At 38.1% G+C, this 24,849-nt stretch overlaps 1 protein-coding gene across 1 annotated transcript in view; it reads right to left on the bottom strand.

Annotated features, from left to right (window-relative positions):
- The window catches only part of EYS (eyes shut homolog), a gene marked incomplete at its 5' end in the record, with an annotated part of 718,160 nt that overhangs the window by 4,502 nt on the left and 688,809 nt on the right, over positions 1-24,849 (bottom strand). The window contains 2 exons of the mRNA XM_082756672.1: positions 9,109-9,270; positions 20,224-20,396. Of these exons, the coding sequence (XP_082612798.1) occupies positions 9,109-9,270; positions 20,224-20,396 (335 nt within the window). The remainder of the gene's footprint in view (positions 1-9,108; positions 9,271-20,223; positions 20,397-24,849) is intronic.

Here is a 24,849-nt window from a genome sequence, read left to right as displayed (position 1 = left end):
AAGAATAAAGTTTTGGCTGAGATATAAATGCTACAATAAACTTAATTTCCATATGCTGAATAGAGGTTTGATGGATTTGTCAGTTTAATGACACTGAAGGTTGTCTGCACCAAACATACTCTGCTTTCCCCCCAGCTTCTTTTTGCAACTGTGCTGTGTTGGGTTTAATGATCTGACAGCTGTAGGAGTAGATAAGCCTTTTTATTTATTTATTTAATTGCTCTTTTGGAGGCCTCCATGACAAAGAATTAGGTGGAGGTATCTTTTCTTGTACTATCAGTGTTTCTGGCCTTACAAGCAATATGAAAGGAGAGACAAAACCTCTTTGAACTATACTTACAAATGAGGAAAAAATAGGAAAAGTTAGGAAGCAGGAGCTGGAAGGAAGGTATGGAGGGTAGAGATAGAGTCTGCCAGGGAAAAATGACAGTGAAGCAGAGGAGGGCAGCAAAAGAGTTTGTGCAAACGAAGTTCACTTTTTTTTTAACTTTTTGGTATTTGCCTTCACAATTCAACTTTTTCAGTTTAACCTTACTTTTGGAAGTAATAGGTATGAGGTATATTTTTAAGTTAAGCTTACTAAATTGATAAGTTTATTAAATCTGAATGTATACTTTCCTAGTTATCAGTAAAACCTAACTTTTAATGTAGTGTTTTGCTAATGAAGAAATATTTTTAAATCGAGAAAGTACAGGTTAGTTAAAAATTCAACTTTCATAAGGGTGTACCTGTTAGTACACCGAATAAAATTTGTTTTCTTGTAGGTTTATTTATTTATTCATTCATTTATTTGTGTAAAAAAAAAAAAAAAAAAAAAAAAAAAAAAAAAAAGAATCCCTGAATTACATTGCTTTTAGTAAAGTTAAAAATGAATGGCTAGAAGATTTTGGAAGTTACTCAAATTGTACCTCTCTTTTGAGCAATTGCTTAGGCTCACATTCAGAGATGTTTCAGTTCTAGTGGTGGCTGTAGAGGATGTGCTTTGTGCCTCAGCTTGCCTGTCCCGGACACCCACAAGGAGATCAAGGAGAGGGCTTTTTGTTGTTTTGGCTCCAATCCCAACAAGCAGAGCACTTCCTTCTAGCTTTCTACCTCCAGCTGCAACAATCTGTTGTACTCACTTGCATACCTCTTTGTATGTAACTTCTTTCACCATTTCTTTTATCAGGACCTCAATCCCAAGGTAAGAAAGGAGCATCAGAACACATTTCTGAACTACCCTTTTGGTGTCCCTCAATCCTATCTGTTACCCAGGTATGCAGACTTGCATAGGTCAGTACTCATTCCTTGCTGCCTAGGAAGAAGGAAAGCATCTGACCAGATGCTGCTTAAATGAGCTGTTTGCTTGTCTGTAATGTAATCAAGTGCTGGAGAAGCTGGAACTTCTCCAAGACTTCCCAGCCTACAGAGAAGTTTCTTGATAGCACTGCACATGTGACAATGATCTGTCTGAGATGCCATTAGAGAACAGTAGTTCAGTGAGGCCTAGCAAAAGTGGACGCAGTTTCAGCAGCCTTGTTTCTGACTCAGACCTAGTGCTGCTTATCGCTATTGTACTACAGTTAGTGTTGCGGCTCTAGGTTACTCATTGCACAAGCACCTGCCCTCTAGAGTGCGAGGGAAGGTTATGGCTCAGTGTTCTGGATTATGTTTAGCACAGGTTTGAGGCCTCTCCTCAGATAGAAGTAACTCACCCTTCTGCTAGTTGGGAACAACAAAGTTAAACTTTGTAATTTCAGCTCTCCAAGGCTCTCAGGGCACTTTCCTCAGGTTATATTCTTTCATTTTGCATATGACAACTTGCCCTTTTAGCCTCTAGCAAGAACAGCTGAGTCTTAATATAAACTTTATGATGTGAAAACTGATGCCAGAGTTCAGCTCAGTATTTCTCCATGAAGTTTACCATGCCGTAAGCAGTACTACTCAGGGACATCTGGCTTAAAATATTTTGGGACTAGAATATGAGGTGTTTTGTGCTCAGTATCCATGAAACAACTTCTTAAAGGCCAGTTATGGACTTGTCTTTGTCACTCTTCACTTTAACCGATGACATTTTCAACAAGGGACCTCTATCTGCCCTTTATCTGAGGAATGAGTTACACAGCTGAGGTTTCTGTTTATGCTATTGTAGGACTTCCAACACCTTTTTAAACAAACAGAAAGCATCCTTAGCATTGAATTTCCCTTCAGCAGTCTCATTATGGAAGGCCACAAAGCAAAGTAATTGCTACTATTTTAGCTTTAGTACTATTCAAACCCATTAAACAAAACACTAACTGGGACCAAAAACCCTTCTGAAGAAAATTGCTTTTGTTAAGAAGGAAAGTGAAGCAATCCTCAGTTTTTTCAGGACGAGAACTTGGGTCTGGTCCCTCCTTTCTATAATATACAACACAGGACACATAACTTTGCTTCTGGCTTTTCAGATTAGCATCTCATCTAACATGGACTATTTATCCCCATCAGTATTGTCACAAAAAAAAGCAGAGACTCCTGAGATAGGTACTCACATTCATTATTTTGCTGTGCACTCAAGCCTTTGCACAACCCATTGGAGGGTGTGCAAAGACCTGTAAGGCAATCTGTCTCAATAATATTACATCGGCCTCTATGGAAATAGGCTACTTGAGTTCAGCTGCAGCTTGAAGCCACACATCAAGTCCCAGGGTGTTGAACAAAATTTTTGACAGTTTCAGCCTTCATTTCTGTTCTGATATACCTTTCCCTGTCACCTTTCTGTTCAGAACCGCAAAATAAGAAGGTTTTTTATGGCCTGAATAGAAGGTGATTTTGTAGCAAGTGTTGACTTTAAGGAAGGAACTGTTACGGGCTTAAAGCAACACCTTTACTTGTAAACCCAAGTTCATGGTTTTCACCAAATGAACGATGGACAAAGTTGCTCAGCCTCAGAATGGATTGTCTCTCTATCGCATAGTACAGGGCAACACCCTAAAATAGGTACTGATTTTTCTTCACCACCCTCATTTTCTAGGCTTCATTGCAAATGCGCATCCCACCTGCTCCCATGTCAGATGTCTGAGTTCCCAGAAGCCAGCTCCTTCTGGGAGCTGCTCCTTCAGGTGTCCTGAGCAGTCAGCTGCTAAAACTGGAAGTTAATGAGAAGTCCCCTATATGTTCATCCAACTACTGCTGTGAGATCTGGATTATCCACAGCAATATCTGCTTGGATGACTTCTTACAACTGATTCTGAAGGCATCACAAACATTTTCAGCTTTCTACCACTCTGAATATGTAAATCTGTAAGTAGGTTACAGTCATGCAGCCAGGGTTTAAATTCTCCCAAATGGTGGCAACGCCCTTTCATGTTCAGCCTCTATCTAGACATGCAGGTGAGTCTCTGTATCCTGCTCTTGAGTGGGAATGATGCTTAAGCAGTATCAGGTCACCGTGTTTTTATGTCACCACAGGAAACTCATCTACATGGTAATGTATCAAGACCGTATAGTTAGAAATGCATGCTTGGAATGCTTCACTCTATTTTTTCACTTTATTCATGCAGAAACATTACAGTGTGTAAAATGTGATGACACCATTACATTTGCACAGCTGTATTGGCCAAACATCTTTACAGTTACTGCATTCACTACCAAATCTGCCTAATGATGATGCATTTACTAGGAGGACTGAACATGCTGTCAAAGGATCTTAGGCTGACAGACCATGGGTAGGGGATCATAGGTGGTATTTTTAACTCTTCTCTTTCACAATGTCTTCCCCACAGTGACTCAAAGTCTATGCTTGTGCTCAATGTGTATGTGAATAAAGCAATCTGCTGTCTGACAGATTTAAGTCTGAGCTCTTAGATGAGAAGTTTTTATTCCATTGATGGTAAGGAGGATTTCCCATTAGTTTTTAAGGTCAAACGGACCTCCAAAACATCCTTTTAATTAACTTTGGAAGCAGTGGATGCAGTCTTCTAGTCAGTGACATTTGCCCTTTTCATGCAGTCATCATGTCCAATGCAAAACAGAGATGCAAATCTCCCTAAGGGCTCCTTGTTTGTCAGAAACTCACCAATAAATTCCTGTCATACTGAAGATGTAGGTTCCTTTACAAAGACTCCTAAGACATATGATACTTGTCCTTTATCTCTTCCTTTGTGACTAAACGGAAGCCTCAGTGCTATGATATTCTGCTGGGGATGGAGGCTTTGATGTGTCTTCAGGGTACGTGTCACAAGAGCTCTAGGCAGCGGTTGCAGATCTATGGTCTTACTTCCTTCAGCCCTGCGACAGCATCTCTGTGTGTAGATTTGCTGGCCTCAGCCTATGCCTTGTATTGCTTTTACCTCACCTTTGCTTCCTCTAAATCAAGGCCAGAATGTCAGTTTCTATTCTAGTCTTTCTTTCCCCTCTCCTTCCACTTCCTATTTCAGGAACCTTTATTGATCATCGGCACTGTGTTGTCAATGGACGGTACAGAAGTTTCATCCTGTTTCATGCATTGTAGTTTCTGCAGTGGCTATTTCCTCTTCCTAAAGAGGAAGGCTAATTAGTGATTTATCAGAATTTAAGAATGTAAAATGTCTACATTTACATTGTTCACATTCAGTATATCGACCTGTATCTTTTGTTTTCTTCCTGCTGGCTTTAGGGGCTTGTTAACCTTGACCCTATCTTGGCCACATTCTGAGTGCATGCACCCAGCTAGGCATCACTCAGCTGACAGGTTACAGCAGCTTATTGCACCCATTGTAACTTGCTCTCTTACCTAGTGATGACCACAGCACAGTGCCTTTAAGGTATAAGCATTGCCTTATAGGAGCTACTCCACATAAACACTTTTGTGGGTTATTACAACATTATTATATGGCATGTACAGAGCTGCATCTCATGGATAATGCAAAACTAAGAATGGGTTTCAAGCCAAGCCTGTTAATCTCTCAAATCATGTAAAAATCACCATGATAATAGGTAGACTCCACCTTATGCTTGGAGCACCATCTTGGAGCAAAAGGGCACAGCTAGGATTCAGAACAACCCCCTGGATGTAGTGATGCTGATGCATCTAGAAGGGGTTGGGTGTTATTTCTTTTTGGGTCAAACTATTCAGCCTTGTGTTTCAAAAAATGCTGTTCTCAGTGAAGAAACTTTTCAGCCTCATTTACGCACCACTATCACTCGGACATATTTCAGCAGCTAGGATGAGTCACCTTTATTGAGCAATCTCAATTTTGTTGCCACATGTTTGGTTTGCTTGCCAGTGGCAAACGGGTACCAACAGGTCTTCATATACAATGGATTTCAGGACAATGGGGATGAGTGTTCCTTCACATAGATAAGTGAACAGCTCAGCTTCCTACACTGCTAATTTAGTCCATACAAATGATCCTAAAACTAGCAAAAAAAAAAAGCAGAATTGATGCCGCTGTTGGAAAATGAAAAGCGTATAAGAGAGAAGACTTAACCCCTGTGATTGTCTTCTAAAAGTGGGTAGACTGGTCAATTTGTTTATGATTAGGAAAACAAAGCTTTTCTCTGCATGTGTATTCCAGCTATTCTGAATACTTTCAAGGGATTTTAGTCCAGTAGAATGATCTGGTTTTCACCATAAAAATGTCTTAGAAAAGCAAGTAGCCATCATACACCCATACTTGCTACCTCTTAGTTCAGGTTTTTAAACTGAAATGCTTTATCAGGAGTTAAAATGTGGAGGTTTTTCAGACCAGGTAGGTAACATAATCCTTTTAAAAGGAGACAGAGCACTGGCTTTGCAAATGTTGAGTATTAAATTTAGTGTGAGTCATCCTATTCTGTTTATTAACCTGACTACCTTCTTAGTCACCCAGAATAACTGTTCTTTCTCATCTCATCAGGGATCAAACCTTTCCATCACCCTGGCCTGAATTTAAGAACTGTGTAGGCAGCCTACAACATATTCCACCTTTATGAACAAATGTAAAGCTTCAGTAATGCTATGACTCAATGAAAAAAATAATGCTCCTCACTGCTTTTTACCCAGAGTGCTAAGGACTTCAAATATGTAGAGTGGTCTCTATGTAAATGGACTAAATTATACGTTGCTCAAGCATTTGATGGGCGTCCAGCTGAATTAAAGGATATTTAGTGGGGATCTCACACTTTTGTTGGTAGGAATAGGATACATTGCACTGAAGAAAATGTGAAATGGGCTGACCTTCTACCAACACCTTGCTGAACTCCACAAAAATGCTGTATTATTTGCAGAGATCTCACTCAGAAGCAGTTCATACAACCATCTGCATCTCCCAAATATTTATCTTGCTAGAATAAAACAAGTAATCAGAGCAGGGGAAAAAACTTTTTGTCTTTCTATCTGCAAGTTTACAAATTAAAAAATGTACGCTCCCCTTCCCTTCCCTTCCCTTCCCTTCCCTTCCCTTCCCTTCCCTTCCCTTCCCTTCCCTTCCCTTCCCTTCCCTTCCCTTCCCTTCCCTTCCCTTCCCTTCCCTTCCCTTCCCTTCCCTTCCCTTCCCTTCCCTTCCCTTCCCTTCCCTTCCCTTCCCTTCCCTTCCCTTCCCTTCCCTTCCCTTCCCTTCCCTTCCCTTCCCTTCCCTTCCCTTCCCTTCCTTTCCCTTCCCTTCTCTTACCCCAAATTATTATTAACCACTAGCCACTTAAAATTTTGCTAAATTTTGGAATGATTTTCACAGGAACAGCACGGATTAATAATTAATTATTCAATAATATTAGTATTATTACTGAAAGTCAAGATGGAACTTCAGAAAGAGCTGGCAAAGCAAGAAAGCCTGTGACTGACAGAATTATAGGAACTTCTGCTAACAGAAAATGATTGGTAGGATATCTTCCATTTATGCTAATTTGCCAAGTGCTTAAATGTGTCTACTGAAGTAACCAGTTTGTTAGACAAGCACAGACTGGGACCAGCATATCAAGATTTGAATAAAGAGACTACCCTCTCTAGAAATGTGTGTAATGTTCTTTGGAAAGAACAAAAGAAGAAGGAAATGTTTTAAGGAAAGTCTTATGCTTATTTCTTCACTTAAGATTTTTTTTTTTCTTATAGAGAATGCCCTTGCAGTCCTTTGCAGGGAAAGTCCCAGTGTACTATTTACATTGGGTAACAAGCCAGTGTATAATCGTGTCACTGTGACATGCTACAACTCAGTATCACTCCTAAATTAGCTGCGTAGTCAGAGCTTATTTCTTTTACAAAAGCAGCATTACCTGCGGGAAGGGAAGGGAAGGGAAGGGAAGGGAAGGGAAGGGAAGGGAAGGGAAAGGGGAAATGTCCTAATGTCCTAATTATTTTCTATTAAAAATAAGTTTAGAAAAAAAAATCCTGCGGTTTGGACAATCAATTTATTAAATCTTACATAACTGCACAGAAGAAAAGGATTTATATAAAGTGCTTTGTAAACTAATCCCCAACAGAAAGCTCTTTCACATCTGCTGGCTGCTAAGAATACTTCTGAGTCTTTCATCAGTCTAATTCTGTCTGGATTTGACAGGATTAGATAAAGGCAAATATTAAGGGCCACACGATTAGCTTTTCCTAAATCTTTCAAACTTCAGGACAGTGAAAAGGGGAGTAGGAAATGTGTAAAGAAATTAGATTACTCTATAGAAGACTTTTTTTGATTTTTTCTTTTTTTTTTTTTTTTTTTAATGAATTTGGTATGTTTCTAAAGAGTGACTTTAAGAAAATATTCCTTTCAATGCAAACTAAACATTCCTGAATCGCAACAGAATGAGGGCATGCTCATGGTAAACCACTCCTAGCCCAAGTTAAACAGGCTGAGCACTCTCCTTAATGCTGCCAAAGAGATATTTAATTTCTTTATATGCTAGTTGCTTCCATGACCTCTGACTATTCCAGGGTTCTCTTGAGAGGGATCCTTTTTTTTCTCTTCTATTTTTCATGGCCCATATAATGCTTTAGTTTACACAGGAGAGAACTATTCAGTGAGAATCTCAGAGTTTGGCTCATGAGTGATAGAGTTATAAAAGATTCATTGTAGAAGACAGAGTTCTTTGCAAATAAATGTATTTGTATTGTGCCATCTATTTTTCTTTGAAGCTGCTTCTCTGAGTGCAGTTGTAATTAGAACAAGACAAGCCAGCACTGTATGATATATTATCAATCTCACCTAATAGTAGCCTGTTAAAGCAGCTGTGTATAGAATAAGAAGATGGTAAGCTGGGTATATGTGCATTTATATGCATACATGTCCAAGTATCTTTATAGAAATGTCTCAAAGCTCTAGACCTCGAACAAAGAAATATAAAAATACATGATGAGCAGTTATGTTTTTTTTATCATACAAAGCCCCAGTTTTGCACAGAGTATTACTTATTACAAGTGAAAAATTTGCTCTAAAATCACATTACAAGTGATACATCATGCTTCTGCTTAAAAACATGCAAGCCACCATACAAATGCCATATAAAAATTACATACATTAATAAAGTATGTCATAAAATTACACCTTAATAATAAATTTCAAAATGTATTTGCACTGTTTGGCAACTTATTTTTATTTTTTTTGCCATGGAGTTTTAGGAATGGTTACTCAGTAAAATTTGCAATACTTTTGTACATAGCAGAAATTATTTATTTAATTTGTTTTTCACTCTGCATATCTGGCAAATGTAGAATATGTATGTTTTGCATGCTGCAGTAGCAAACTTTTCAGCATTACAAAAGAAAAAATTAAGTTTCTGATGAACATCAGTTCTCTTTCACAGGTCACTTTTGCTTAACTTCAGTTTAATAGGTTTTTATATTGCTTTGTTTTGGTACATTTTAAAATACTGATCCAAACCCTGGGCTGTAAATCCTGGTGTAGCTGCACTGGATTTACGGAAGCAGTATCAGTAAATACTTGTTGAAGATCTGGCTACTATTATTTTTCAGGGGAAAACAGTTTGTTGAATCACTTCATTAAATCTTTGTTGGCTTTGGACTCATGCAAAATTTTATTACATGATTGTTCTCAGGAACATGATTATTTACACAGCTCAAAACCCAGTCACCATGGACAATGAGTTACAGAGACTGAACACCTGCATCACTTTAATATGCTGCTTTTCTTTTTCACCAAAGCACCTGGATGTATAATATTAGCAAACTGGGAATATCCTTACCTGATTGAGTAGCCAAATGCTGTGCAGTGTAAAACAGAATACCGTCTGGAGATAGAGGCTGAAACTGGAGTTTGATATGGGTCTTATGTCGGATATAAAAGGGTGCAAATGACATCCACGATGATTCGTTACTTCTGAAAGAAGGATCACTAATGGAAATATCTGAAAAATATAACAGGAAATGTCTTCTTCTGAAAGATACTTGGGAGTACTGCATTATTGTAGCATAAGTTGTCTACAGATATTCTGTATATCTCACATATGCAGTACATAATACTTCCAGTTCTTCCCTTTCTGAAGACTAAAAAAAAACAACAACTAAAACAACTAGATATAGAATAAAACTCACATAATAACAAATCAAAGCCATTTTGTTTTCTGGATGCCTTGTCTGCATTGACAATCAAGCCTGTAATTTTCATGCAAACTAAATGTGCTCTTGTTAGTGTTCATTTTCAAATATACAAAAGTGTTATTTTTACATTGTTTAAAAATCCAGGCACAAAGTGCTCTTGCAGGAGTCAAAATAAGCAGTCATTTCTTCACTACATAGACAAAGTCTTTAGTGGAAGATCTTTATGAACTGCTTCTTATGACATAAGAATGTACATTTTAAGTTGAAAGTACATTACTAATAGCTGCTGAAATTTGTTTTTAGGGTAATCACACTGAGCTGCTCAGTAATTCAAATGGTTCCTTATTATACTGAAATGTATAATATTTCAAATATTACACATTTTCTCTTTCAGTTTCTCTGCTGAAGCTGTGTTGTTTCTTTTTTAAGAAACCAACAACTTACCTCAGTTTTGCACCCGAAATTTCCTAGATTTATAGTAACTTGATTTCAGCCAAATATACCTTCAAGATTTCCTAGTAGCACACTCCTACATGACCGTATATTATCTTTCCACACTCAAGTTTTCTCTGTAACATCTGCTTGTGAATTCACTTGTCATGCAGTTGTACCTTGTACTGCCTATCACAGATGGGCCTTAATTATTAGATTGGTATACAGCCAGCATGCTGCAAGACTTTGTAATTTGTCTGTTTGTCATACCACCTCCCTCAGAATTGGATTCAAAGTGTTTTTGGTGGACAGTTTCCAGCAGACAGATGCAGCATTATAGAGGATCCAGATGTCTCACCTGTTGTCAGTACTTGATCATGCCTCAGTAAATAACACAACTGGCCTCTTTGTTATTTTACTTTTTCCCCTAGGTTACAGTTAATACTTCCAAGAAACATGCATGGATTTAACACCACAAATTCTCAGTGAGTTTAGAAATAAGTTTTAACCTCTGTAAAACCATTTATAGTGGATTTATGAAATGTTCTAATAATCTGAATGAAACTTTTGATGATCTGCTATTCAACCTACACATATATTCTCACTCAAAAACATTAACAAATCACTCCCATCTTAAGCGTCATAATAGCTGTTATGACATCAAGGCTATGCAGTGTCTGTAGTAATATGTCAGAAAAGTAAAGTTCCTGGCATCTATACTTAAAAGATAACAGTAATAAAAATACAGTCTTGAGAGTAGCAATGACTGTGTAAGACAAACAGTAATAGAACTTTCTAAACAGATTAAGTGATATAATGAATGCAATTAAAATGTCTGAACACTCTCAGGTACAAAAGCCAAAACAAAGTTATACTTAAAATTAATGATTTACATTTGGATTTTTAGATGCTTGTATTTTTTTAGTGGGTAAGAGAAAATATTCTCCATTAGCAGTTATAGATGTAGTCCATACCTTGATGGCTTCATACTTAAAAATTACACAGAAATAACGATTCTTTTGTTCATAGACTTTTTTGCTTTCTGCATCAGTCAGTCAGTCTTCTCCTAGCAAAGTTTTGCACAGCAAGACTTACATATGAACATACAGAACTGTGCCACAGCTGTCAATCTTATACTAAAATAAGTAAAAATCTTATACTAATCTCATGCTAAAATAATATAAAAATAAAATACTGATTAAAAGGTCATACTAGCAGAAGTGTAAAATGAGATATCTGGAAGTCTTTGTGACACATTCAGTTTCACTTTGTCAATGTAGTTAATTCTTTACAGTTTATGAAGGAAGCATGGACAATGACTAGTGTGAAAGCAAAATGTTATGCTGCAGCAGTGAAATGCTACATTACTTATCATTGGCAAGTATATGGGAGAAAGATTGCTATAGTAAAAAGCCTTGGAGCAGAGAGAGAAAATAAAGATGGAAAAAAATCATGATTTTATACTATCACTCAGAGAATGAATTAAATCCATGACTTTATTGCAAACAATATCTAAAAATGTCAGAATGCTTTAGAAAGGCAGTATCATGATTCTGATTTACAGATATCAAATAAAATACTCTATTTAATATACTTTGTTTTGCAACTTTCAAGATGCAAATAATTTATTTCCATTTTGCTAAAAACGTTTTAATTTCCAATAAATTTATCTGAACATATCTCAGAGAACAACACATTTTGCCACAGTGCAGCAGGACTAACTACAGGAAGTACTTGAATGACTTCTAATTTGCATGTAGATTATTTTGTAGGTCCAATAAATATTGATTACATGCATGAAAAAGATCTGACTTGACAGGTACATGGAAAGTTCACCATATCTCAGAACAGAAGGCTTTAAGTCTACTGCAGTGCACAGAGATAATCAGAATAAAATTCAATTTTTTGCAACACTGCATCTATAGATAGACAAGTTTTTAAGCTGTAGAATAAGAAAATTTAAGCATTTCAATTTGCTTTTATGGCAGGCATATGCAAAACTAACATATTAAGTCAAATGCTGAGATACTTTGCTATTGTATTCTTGGCAACAACCTTTGTTTTTTCCCCTAAGATAAGAATATAAGTAGTTTGGCAAAACTTGTGCAAAACAGTTCCTGTGTTACATATTCTTACCCCAGAGAAACTCCGCTAAAACAGTTGAGACAAATGGATGCCTTTGACAGTCCTATAAGCTAAATTTGTAGGACCTCTACTGTGTAGCTGTTGTATTCCTCATTAGTGCACTCAGCACCGCATGGTGTACTGTTAGCACAACAGGCATTTAAGCAAACACTTTTATTCTGTATCAGACTAATGTCTCACTTCTCTAAGCTGTGTACTAGTATCTGATAAAGTTGTGCATCTCTAAATGATACCGAAAGAATTAAACTCTAAATCCCTTTAGACCAATAAGAGATATGGGAACACATAACAAGTTTCTGCAAGTACTATTGCTGAAGTTTGCTATTGTTTCTCTCTATTAAACATTCATACATTTCAGGTTCCTCCTGCTACCCTCCTTTAAGTAGCCCTGTAATGCTCTATATCAGGTTTACATGGCAAGAGTTTGGTAGCAAGGTGGCTGCAGGGGTGGCCTCTGTGAGCACAGCCCAGCAGGTGCCTCATGTCAGATCAGAGTCAGCTCCAGACAGCGCCAAAGGGACCTGCTGCTGGCCAGAGCTGAGCCAGGAAGCAATGCTGGGTGTGCCTCTGAGAGAACAGATTGAAGGAAGGGGAAAAAAAAAACACCTGCTGTGCAACTGCAGCTGGGAGAGAGGACTGAGAACCAGCCCTGCAGACCCCAGGGTCAGTACAGAAGGAGGGCAGGAGGTGCTCCAGTCATGGAGCATAAGTTCCCCTGTGGCCTGTGGAGAGGCCCCTGCTGGAGCAGGCTGTTCCCCTGCAGCCCATGGGTCCCACATGGAGCAGATCTCCACGCTGCAGCCCGTGGAGGAGACCCTGGTGGAGCAGGTGGATGTGGCCTGGAGGAGGCTGCGGCCCATGGAGAGCCTCTGCAGGAGCAGTCCCCCAGCCGGAGCTGCAGCCCATGGAGAGGAGCCCACACAGGAGCAGGGGGTCTGGGGAGAGCTGCCGCCCACCCGTGAGGGACCCGTGCTGGAGCAGTTTGCTCCTGGGGGATGGACCCGGTGGTACGAAGCTGTGTGGGAGCAGTTCTTGAAGAGCTGCTGCCTGTGGGCAGCCCCCGCAGGCTCAGTTTGGGAAGGACGGCATCCTGTGGGAGGGACCCCACGTGGAGCAGGGGCAGAGAGTGATCTTGAAGGAGCAGCGGAGACAAAGTGCTAGGAACTGACTGCAGCCCCCATTCCAAGTACCTCTGCGCCACTCAGGGGGAGGTGGTGGAAGAGGGTGGATGGGCGGAAGGTGATTTTAGTTTGCTTTTTATTTCTCGCTGCTCTAGTCTCCTAGTCTTAGTCAATAAATTGCAGTTATCTCTCTATGCTGAATTTGTTTTGCCCATGACGATAACTGTTGAGTGATCTCCTTGGCCTTGTTTCAACCCTTGAGCCCTTTTCATTATATTTTCTCCCCCTTTCCCTTTGAGGAAGGAGAGTAAGAGAGGGGTTGTCATGGAGCTCAGCTGCCCAGCTGGGTAAAGCTACCACATGCTCATATGTCCTATTGAACCACTATTATTTCGAGGTTATTCTTGCAGCTTGGTTTGCACTATTGAAGCCCAACTGCTTCTACATATCCCACCCTGCTGCCTCAAGAATTAATTACGCTATGATAGTTTATTCAAGCAGCTTGTTGCCTCAAAACTTTCAGTGAGCCCATTTGCCATGCAGTCTGTCAACAAATCTTGCAGCAGAAAAGTAAAACAAACAACTTAAAAAACTGAGCTCAAACACCATGAAGGAAGCCTAGAGGCCGTGGAAGCAGGGATGGGCTACCCAGCAGGAATACAGAACCAACACCTGAGTGTAACTGGTGAAGTTAGGAATCAAATCTCAGCAGGAGTGGAAACTGGCAAGGGATGTGAAAGGAAACAAGAAGACTTCCGACAAGAAATCTAAGGAAAGCGTGGAGCCACGTTTTCCCCCACGTCTGAAAAACGTTTTTCATTAAATGACGTTTAATGAAAAACGACATGGAAAAAGGCAAGATACTCAAAGCCTTGTTTGATTTTCTTTACTGGTAAAGTCTGCTCAAGACTCCCAGGCCCTTGAGCCTGGAAACAGCACTTGGGGAAGTGCATTATCTTTGGCAGAGGAAGAATTTGGGAGCACTTCAGCCAGTCAGACACAGTCAAAGACAGAGGACTGGGATACATCCCAGAGTAATGAGGGAGATGGCCAATGTCACTCTGGGGCTGCTCCTGACTGATAAGCTTTGAAAGATCATGGGGATCGTAGGAGGTTCCTGATGATAGGAGGAAAGCAAAACATCACATTCTCTTCCAGCAAAGGCAAGAAAGATGATGCAAAGACTTATGGTCCAGTCAACCTCACTTCACTTAGAAACTACCATGAAGCAAAAACCTCCTGGATGCAATATCCAACCATGTAAAAGACAAGATGTTGACAAGGTCAAATTATGCATGACCAGCCTGATAGCTTTTTTGATGAGATGGGTAGCTCTGTGACAAGCCAAGAACAGTGAATGTTTGCCTCAAGTTGGGGCAAGGCCTTCGATATAGCCTTTTCATAGTATACTTATACAGCCAAATTGGCAAAATATGGTTTGGATGATCAGCCTTTGATGCTATATCAGCTATACCACTTTGTTTTTCTTCTCTCCAATCCTTCTTGGAACTAAATACAAACAAGATTCCTGCCTGTTAGTCCCTGAGTAAGCTGAGCCAGATGGACTCAGGGGAGCAGCGAGTGCCAGCTTTGGAGTCCTGGTCACCCAGGCTGGTCCAGAGTGATGAGGCAGGGCTGAGGTCAAGACCACAAGTCAGCTTGTGGATTGGGGTCCAGGTTCAGATCAACACAGTTCATGGTCTGGATGTGGTGCTGCTGCAGTACAGCCAGGGATCAAGGTCAAGGGCCTCTAAAAGCTGCTCTTGAGCAAAGCAGGAGGAAGCTCCTGCTGAGGCTTCTCAGCAGAGCTGTCTTCAAGACTAGACGCCTGCACCATCTCTAGGATGACTGAAACCAAACAGACGAACCATTAGGAGGTGGTGAAAGAATGCACTTACAGCGCAGCACTAACAGTTCATTAGCAATAAGCAGTTGCCTGAAATCTTTTAAGTTCACAGTCAATGTTTTGAATCTGTCATAGAGAGTGAGCAGCTCCACCAGACAATTGTTTCATTTTGGAAAATAATGACAGGTGTGTCAGTATGGAAATCTTCATCCTGAGCTAGTATTTGCTTAAGATTGCAGCTGAAAAATTACTGAAATAGCACAGTTTTTTTTTTTTTGTTGTTGTTTTGTTTTTTTTTTTTAAGGGGGGAGGTTGTGTATGTAGGTATTTAGATAAAAAGAAAAAAAAAATCAGCTTATCTCAATTGTGTTTTTCTTTTCAATTATCACTGCTTATTTAATCTTTGAAGAGCTAACATTTCCATAACCAACAAACTAATTCAAGTATAACAACAAACAACAACAACAACAAAACAACGAAAAACAAAATAACCATTGGAACTTTCATTTTTAGTGCAGTAACAAGAAGTAGAGCATGTTAATGAAAGTATTGATTATTAACACAACTCTAATAGACCAGTTAGAACAATGTATTCATGAAAGTGGTAATTTTGTCAGACCTGCAGCCATTAGTAATCCTTGTTGTCCCTGAAGACATGACTGAGCCAAACATTGTTCAGAACAATGCTGGAACAAGAGATTGCAATTTTGTAAGTAAAGTCTACAGTTCTATTTGTTTTTGTTGCAGCAGATTTGTAACCACTAATTAGATAACTAATTAGCTAGGAAGTAACATCTAGGAGCATATGGTTAAATCCCCAAAGACACCTCTGGTTCTCCAAAGCCTAAAATAGCTATCACCATCCAAAGTCAAAACAGTAGACCTCGGGCTTTTATCCTTATGTAACATGACTGCTACTCCAAGATCTTCTCAGCATGTTGCCACAAGGTTTCAAAAATTCTACTGGAAACAGAAAGCTTGATGGGCCCTTTGTTGCTTAAATTACTAAGAGAACACAGTAGTCACTGTGATTCAAAACAGCAAGCTATTAAGTGCCCACAATTGTCTTTAAAATGGTTAAACACAGAAACACAAGTTTCCAAATAGTATTTATGAAACAGTTTGTGCATAAAATCAGCAAGTCTAACTGCATTGTCAAATAAATCCAACATATTATGCATGCATGTATGCATGTGTTCGCACTTGAGTGTTTGTATGTAAGGTGCCTGTTTATGATAAGAATCTCGAGCTAAAGCATAGTCTAAATTAATTTGTCTTATACTAGTAGTAAATATACATTGGGGAACATTCTAGACTATGTAGAAAGAAAAAACATCTTTATAGTAAAAATGATTCTAAGAGACAGTTTCTTCCACTTTTCATTATGACTAGATTGTGACTAGATGGACTAGATAGTTACAGAATTGTCTTTATTTTATTCTCAGGTATTTGCAGAATTCTGCTGTACTATTTTATCAGACATGGAATTTGACATCAGAGCAACATCTAGAAAATTGACTTCTTGTTGATAAACACGATCAAAGGAAATTGTTCGTCATTTGTTCATCAAGAATTTTTTTTTACTGCTTGATAAGTATCCTATTATATTTAGGATAAGAACAATGAAAAGCTCTTTTACATTTGCTTTCCTTTCATCAAGACCTGTACTGATAAGCAGTGATTGTAGCTATGGAATTCAGAGCATAATATACAGTAGAAGACATCTATTATTAACTTATTTCTTTGTTAAAAGGGCAGTAGCATTCCATTATGGGGCCTTGAAGAAAACAGAAGTTATTTTAGTAGGTGTTGTGAAAGTGTGTCATACAAACTAATCCCTTTGTACTTGAACATGGTAATAGTTTCAGTAAGCGCACTTAAAGTTTATGGGACATGATGAAATTATTGTTTTCTATTTATCTGATCAGCATCTGTTTAACAGAGCCAAAACTTCCTTGGTAAAGACAAAAACTATTGAATAATTAAAAATTTAAAGAAATACAGTGATAAAAACTGTGCTCATTTTAGCCACTGTCAATTCTTCTCCAACACTGCCATCTACAGAATCTTTCAAATACTACATTGATGTTGCCTTAAAAGAGAATATTATCAGGTCTATAAAATTTTACAATTAACTCCTCTGAAATTATAGGTTTTCTTCTTTCCTCTACAAAACCGAATATATTACATAGGATATAAATTTCAGATGCTTATTATCTAGTGGAATTCTAGCTTATGTAGAAAGATATCTCAAAGCTTGACGTAATGTAAGAGGAGTTTCATTGACTCCAAATTTATTTCTGTTCAAGTTGTCTACCGCCTTGAATGAGACTGTTTATGTCAAGGTGAGAGACCTGATCTAATCTTTAAAAAAAAGAAAGAAATGCAAGATAAAAATGTTTGGATGATAGAAAACTACCTCAGGGATACATAGTTGCTGTGCTAAACTTTCCTCTAAACCTTCACTCTTGGCCACTGCAAGAGACAGGATTACTGGACTCACAGAGGGACACTTCATACATGAGGAATAAGCAGGTGAGGTGCAATTTGGTAAAGATTAGAATATACATGCAGACAGTTATTATGCATATATATGTACATGTATATATATAATAATGTAATATTGATGTGCTACAAATCAAACTATTTGTCTGCAGCAAAAGGTTTTTAGACTGTTCCTTCATCTTTAAGCTTTGACACTTGATCTTGGCCACTTTTCTCACAAGCCAGTAGGTCTACTGCATACTCAGAGGAGAGCTGAAACAGCCAGGTCCTTAGTGGTTTCCTGGCCCAAGTTACTGCATATAGCCAGGGACCTTGAAGGCTGCATCTGTCGTCTCAAGCTCTGTCTGTGTTGAAGCCTCCACACCAGCAGAGAGAGCTGCTCTGCTGCCTGCTGCTCTGTGGCATGTTGCCACCATATCCAAGAATACATGAAGGGACTGAGTTCAACTGTGGGCCCCCTTCTTCAGAAGGAGCAGTTCTTTAAGAACTGTTATAGCCTCACCTGTATATATGATTTCATTTCTCTCATGCAGTTTTCATAAAGAACCATCTGATCTAGTGGGTGGCATCCCTGCCCATGGCAGGGGGGTTGGAACTAGATGATCTTTAAGGTCCCTTCCAACCCAAGCCATTCTATGATGATTCTATGATATTTTTAGTGTTTGTTAGGCAGGTTAGTACTTGATTTCTGTCATTTTGTGTTTAATTATCTCTAACTTCTAAGGTCAAAGTACTTTTTCTCATTACTGTGGCTCTAGCCCTACTGCCTTATTTATTTCACCTGACCTGTTGTTGTGTAAACCATATTACTGTCCTGTATTTTTCCAGTCACTATTATTTGGTAAAGTCCTATTTGTTCTTACTCTTTGCTATTCTCCTCTGATGTCTTTTGCCTCATAAATCTCTTCTGTCCTTTCCTCACACTTCTTTCCTTCTTTCTTGCACATTCATTAGTCTCCATCATTTAATTTCCCTCTGTTCTCTTTGGGTCCCTTGGGCCATTCATTCTTCTCTGTCTCTTTTTCTTTTGGCTTCAATAACCACCATCAATCCAGAGATGAGATATTCAATCTTGATAAACAGCTGTTTTTAGCAATTTGCCATCCACTAAAAGTGCAAACTCTGCTTTGAAAAATCTCATGATAATTCATTACTCTGCCAGAGTAAGGTGAAATGCAGGGCATGGAGTTTGGTGAGGACCCATAAACTCTACTTATAAAAAGAAAGCTTTTAAATAAAACAGAAAGAAACCCTCTACTGTGTTTACCAGGTGGAAGAATTACTAGGAAGATGACAATCTACAAGAAATATAATTTTCTATTGCTCAGTTATAAGCTATCTCTTTTAGGTAATAGTGGCCATCACAAGAAGATCCAAATCTATTAGGAAACCAGAATACAGGGTTTTTTACTTGATTAATTAACAGCTTTATGTATAGCACAAATCCTGTTGATCAGTGTCCTGAGTCCAGATGGTATGATATTTTAAAATCTCACTTGAAATGGGAATTCAAAATCTAAATGTTCACATGAAGAGCCCTGAAAAACTATTGCAGCAGAGACAATAAAGAAAGCATATTCTTACCTGGAATAAAGAATTTAACAATGGCTTTCCATAAGCTATATCCTTTTTGATTTGTGTCTACCAATTGCAAGTGCTCTCTGAAACAGGATTTTAAAACTGTACCAAACTATTGGATGAGAACTGCAAAACAGGTCAAAAACAGTTCGGCTTGTCAGTTTTGTGCTTGAAACTTGCTCTGTAGGCAGAACAAAGGAGGTTGGACATCGGCAGGCAGTTTGAGAAGGGAGCTATTTAACAGTAACTGGTGTTCAAAAGTTGTAAAGAGAGCATCTTGAAGGAAAAACATACACTTCTACAATATTAACTTGAATTTGAGAACTGCAGAATAGAGGATGCAGACCATAGTACATCTTTTTGCACACAGAGACACTTCAGACACTTACAGGAAAAGTCCCTGAGCTTGCAGAAGTTATGTATGCACATTGTTGGATATTCATTTGTACAATCCCTTACAGGTGAAAACACCTTGATAAAGGATTCCTACATGTAAGGATAAGAAAAGGTGGGCAGATTGAAGAGATATTTTGTGGAAGACGTTGATAGAAAGTCTCAGGGAAAAAAATCTCCTGAAGATTATTACAGTGATATTTGCATTTCTATCATCTTTCTCAGTGCATACCTATCCAACAGCTACTGAAGTCAAGAACAACCTCTCCACTGCTGTCAGAGGAAATTGGATAAGGTCCTAAATGCTTACTATTTCTGAGATGTGCTCAGAAGTGTGCTTCTGAGCTCTTAAGAGTATTTCTCAATGTACTTCATTATGGTGAGCTTGGGAATTGACCTGAGCAGAGTATCACTGTAACACTGCTCTGGAATGCTTCCTGTCCCCTCAGTATCTGACAGTGTCAAACTGCCCATGGATTTAGTTGAATGATTTGAAAAAAAATTAGGGAAAAAATGGTGTTGAAAGTAAGTAGAGTCAGAAAACTATCTAACATTTCAGTTTTAAATGACTTTATTTTTCTAACAGAAACAAGTACCAGTTTCTATATTTAGTAAAATCTATTTTATACCTTGTGACTTCATTTCACATTTCATTCATATTTTACAAAATACTGTGTTTTTTCTGCCTGGACATTACTGTCAAGTAACTCTATGTACCGTGTACTATTCACTTGACATACCTTGTTCGCAGTAGGTACCGGTTGTTCCAAGAGGACAGTGACATGTGTAGCCATCAGGTAGTGGCACACAGGTACCGCCTTCCTTGCACAGATGTGGAGGATTGTGCTCTGGGTCACATACTGACACCGTTTCTGTGCAAAATGCACCTTTCCATCCAGTGAGGCAGTCACAGCTACGGTAGGTAAGTGAAAGGAAAGAATGCAACATTGTTACCAAAAGAAATCAATGGTTCAGTAGCAAAGTAATCAAGATTTTCAAGTCTGGAATACCTGCATTTAATCATCTGGTCCAAAACAGCAAATAGAAGAGTGTCGTAACAAAGTTTATCATTTACCTTTTTGATCTGTTTACTTTATAGCATGAAAATTGTATTTAATAGGGAACATAATATTTTTAATATTTGAGTTACAGGATCAGTATCTACAAGAAACAATCAAGTTTGTGGCTATTTTTTTGTATTTTGCTCTACAAATAGCTCAAGGAAGCTTTGACTGCATAAACTAGTATGAGTCAAAGTGGAATTTAAAAGGGAAAGCAAAGCAGCGAAGAGCATTTCTAAAAACACAATCAGATGTCACTATAAAAGAACTGTTATCAATTCCAAATTGTAACTACTAACAGGAGTCTGTCAGCAACTGCCTTTCATTTAGCCATTATTCATTTGCTAAAATCTTATCATTGGCAATCAGAGATAGGCTTGGTGAAGCACTTCATGGAAAAGAGGATAGTGGATTTGCCAAGAATGAGGGGGCAATCTGAGTGTTGTATGACTGTAAACCTGTGCCATTATCAAATTGTCTAAATTGACTGGATCACTAGTGAGTGTCTGGTACTTTCTATACCTTTCATCCAAACCAGGAGAACAAAAATTTCAAATTAACTTGTAAATTTAAAATTAAATTGAATTCTATAGAAATTGTGAAATACAGATTACACTTGGCGTTGATGTTAAAAATGCCCTCCTTATTAAGAAGCAAATTTTCAAAACAGTTCAAATGAAATGTGAGACCTATTTGCATTTTAAAATCTAGTGACACTTTATGATACAAAAATCATTCCCCTGAATAAAAACACTTATTGATTCTTTTTCCTAAATATTTTCTCTTTCTAGGCTAAGAATGAAATCTCATCTATTTTGATTGATTCTTAGTCCATGTCTTTTTGTATATGTGCAAAATCTTGAATTTTTCTTCAAACTCACTCAGTTACACTTTCTCTATTAATCAGCCCACTGTTTCTGGAAAAAACAGGGAGTCTGTGAAACTGTCTCATTTCAAGTATGTTCTGTCACTATATTTCATCTTCCACAGTTGATATACAAGACACAGTGATACTTTTATTGCTGTTTCACTAAACCTTCAGATCAGGCAACACCATGTAAATAAAGCAAAATCAGCAAACCCTTTGATAAAGAGCTATCTGGATTGGAAGGGGAGAGAGGACAAGACCTTGCAAAAGCAAAAACATCTCCATTCATCATAGCATTAGAATGTGTTCCGTCTCACCAGCAACTGTTAAGCTTTGATGCAGAAAAGTTACTGAGAAAGGGAAGTAATTTTACTCCCTAAGTGGCACACAGAAATGTCCATTTCTTGTGCTGTCAAGCAGGGTGTTCAGAGCCAAAGCTACTACTACTGGGAAGTATACACAAAGGTTCTTCTCATTTACTTTTTTTGCATCTGTGTATGTCTAATTTAATTATTTGTCTCTTATGACCAATAAAAGTTAGGTTTTTAAATGAGTTGAAAACTATTTGCATGGGGCTGAACATGTTTGCTGTGGCTCATAGTGGCAACCCCTTCTTCTAAACACTCTGAAGCAAGTTGGAGAGGGCTTGAGAAGTTCCGACCCAAAGTTTCCTAATCTTTAGAAAGGTAAAGCAAGAGGCAACATTTCAAATCCTTTGCATCACATGGCCTGTCATATTGGTCTAGTTTTCTCTATACTTCATTATGGTTGCATATTGTTTTACCAGAATGGGAGAACCCAGTGGCTTGTAACATCACCAGTCCCTTGGTTCTCAAGTGTTTAAAGACACATTTATTTAGATAGAAGAAGTGAGATTCAGTTTGAGATCAAGATACTTAATTTTATATATTTACGTATGAGCTGGGGGAGAGGTTCTATTGCCTATGCATCCACGTACAGTGATTCATTAGGTGCCCACAAAGCCTCCAGTTGCCTTCCTAGAGGTATGTGAGAGCAGGAAGACAAGACTCTGCCAAAACACACTGAATGCTTGTTAGGCAATGGGATCCTAGAGTAGGTGCCTGAACTCATAGGCTAATGGATTGATTAAATAACATCCAGTTAATGGATTAATAAATTAATATCCATTAGATCTAGCAGAAACAGTCAGGGGAACCAGCGCAATATCCATTGACATTATTCATGTATTGATATCCATAACTAATGACAAGGACTGCATTCAACTGCCTCAACACAGGCATTTAGTGCCATCTGACATGCCTTGGTCAATCTGAGAAATCTGTGCAACTAGAAGACAGAAGACCCGCAGAAGACATGTGCTCTTCTGGACACCCCATGGAGACCAGGAAAGGTATCCCAAGATACGTGCTGATGTATAAAGACAACTGGAAAGGCCTGGACTTCCGTTGATGGTGGATCAATTGACATCGATCTTACACTTTTAGCTTAACTGTTAAGTTTATGTGTTTTAGGAGCTAAATCTCACCGCAAGATACTTTCCTTTTTAAGGGTTTTTGAACAATATGGATTAAATTGATTCCTCTGTGTCTCAGCTATTAAGTTTCTCAAGAAAACTGTCAAAATGCCTCTAATTTTTCTATATCATATTTTTATGTAGAGAAAGGATAGGAAGGCCCTCACTTATAACTTTGATAGTGTGACTTTGAGGAAATTGGATAATTCTTTTTCCTTGTCTTAGTTTTTCCAAACGATTCTTAATAGGGTGCACTGCACAGTGTATATATATGACAAAGATGGGCCAAGTCAGGAAGCAAGAACTGTCAAATTCACAGCTCATGGAGAAATAAAACAAAAGATCACTTTTGAATCTGGAAGTTTCAGATATTATTTAGAGTTTTGTAATCTTTCTGTTTAGGAAGTTCAATTATGGTTTAATTTAATGTCAATTTGTTTGTTTCTTCTCAAATGCTTAACAGTGTCACACACTGTTCACAGAAAGGCTTTCCAGGCTCCAAGTCCAGTACTTAACCCAAAGTCAGCTCTCAAATAAGTAACACAGTTTCTGCATAAGTAGGGACAAGAAGCACTGTTGATGACATAAACCCAAAATGTGTTATATGAAAATGTTGGCAACATTAAAAAAATCATGAAAATTAATTTCACTTTTTATATACTATAAAAGAAATATGCTGGTATCTTACTACATAAAATCCTTATCAAACTAGAAGAATTTACTGAACCTTATTGGAAAATAATTAAAGGTACTAAAGGATTTCTGTGAAGAAACTGGAATGTTTGCTTATATCTAATGTGGTTTCCTATACTAAACCAAGAGCATTCTCATATTAAACATAGAGAATATCAAGTTTAAAATGTCATGCTCAATGCTAACAAACCTGTAACTTTCTATAGTTATACAAAAGTGATGTCAAATCAAACAAATCTTCTTATAACAGAAGGGATTCAGCCCTGCAGATTTAGACACCTGAATATGTGCAGGTGTATGTGAGAGTAGGTGTCTACTTTTAAGATGTGTATCTATTCAATGTAGATGAGAGGCTCAATTAATTTACCTAATCAGGTAGGCCAACTGAGACTAAGCAAATGTCTGCTGCCAACTAACACTTCCCAGGGGTATCCCATCTGGTCTCCAACTACTTTTCCACTGGTCTCTTCAAGGAGAGAGGACACTGGTCTCTCCAAGTTTTGTATTACATTTGCAAACATATGGATATCTCAGATACTGCATGGTTTCTCGAATTTATACAGGCCTATATTAGCCACCCAAGCTACTGGACATTTCTGGATATATTTCTTAAGTTTATATTGTATTGGAACCGAAAGATGCTGAACAACTGAGATCTTTTAATAAAAGTGGCTTTACACTAAGGCAATAGAAAACTAGAGCATTAGTGAAAAACAGTTAATCTTCAGGCTATAAGGCAAAAACAGCCTGGAGCAATTAAGATTGGAAGAAAATTAATAGTATTTAAACAAAGAGTACCATGGAAGTCTGCAAAAATTTTCTACTAAATCTGCCAAATTAGATGACAATTTTTAGGTAGCAAATACACCCCCCCAAAAAAGTAAAAACTTTTATTGATGTAAAGTATAACAACTGGATAGATAAATGCTTTTTTTCCTTACAAACTATAAAATTGTGTCGTTTCATTGAAAATTGTTTCTGTCCTTGAATTGACAATTGTTTCTAATCAAATTCAACCTAATAATGAAACTACACCAGCTTACCTTATGGGGTATCCCTGCACTATATAGAGTTATGATTTAATTTCCCAAACCTAAGTGGCTAGTGCTATTTGAAGTGCTATGAGAAATCCACATGTGCCTCAGAGATATGACAGAAGACTTATGCAAGTCTTGAACTCTTCAAAGCTGCAGCTGAAGGCCAAATGGTTTACTCAGAGGTACCTAAAGTGCCATTACAGGCTTACATT

The sequence above is a fragment of the Aythya marila genome, assembly GCF_965140915.1.
Source record: "Aythya marila genome assembly, chromosome: 3".
Taxonomy (NCBI): domain Eukaryota; kingdom Metazoa; phylum Chordata; class Aves; order Anseriformes; family Anatidae; genus Aythya; species Aythya marila.
Note: the sequence above shows the minus strand (reverse complement) of the source record. Positions and strands in the feature narration are given on the sequence as shown.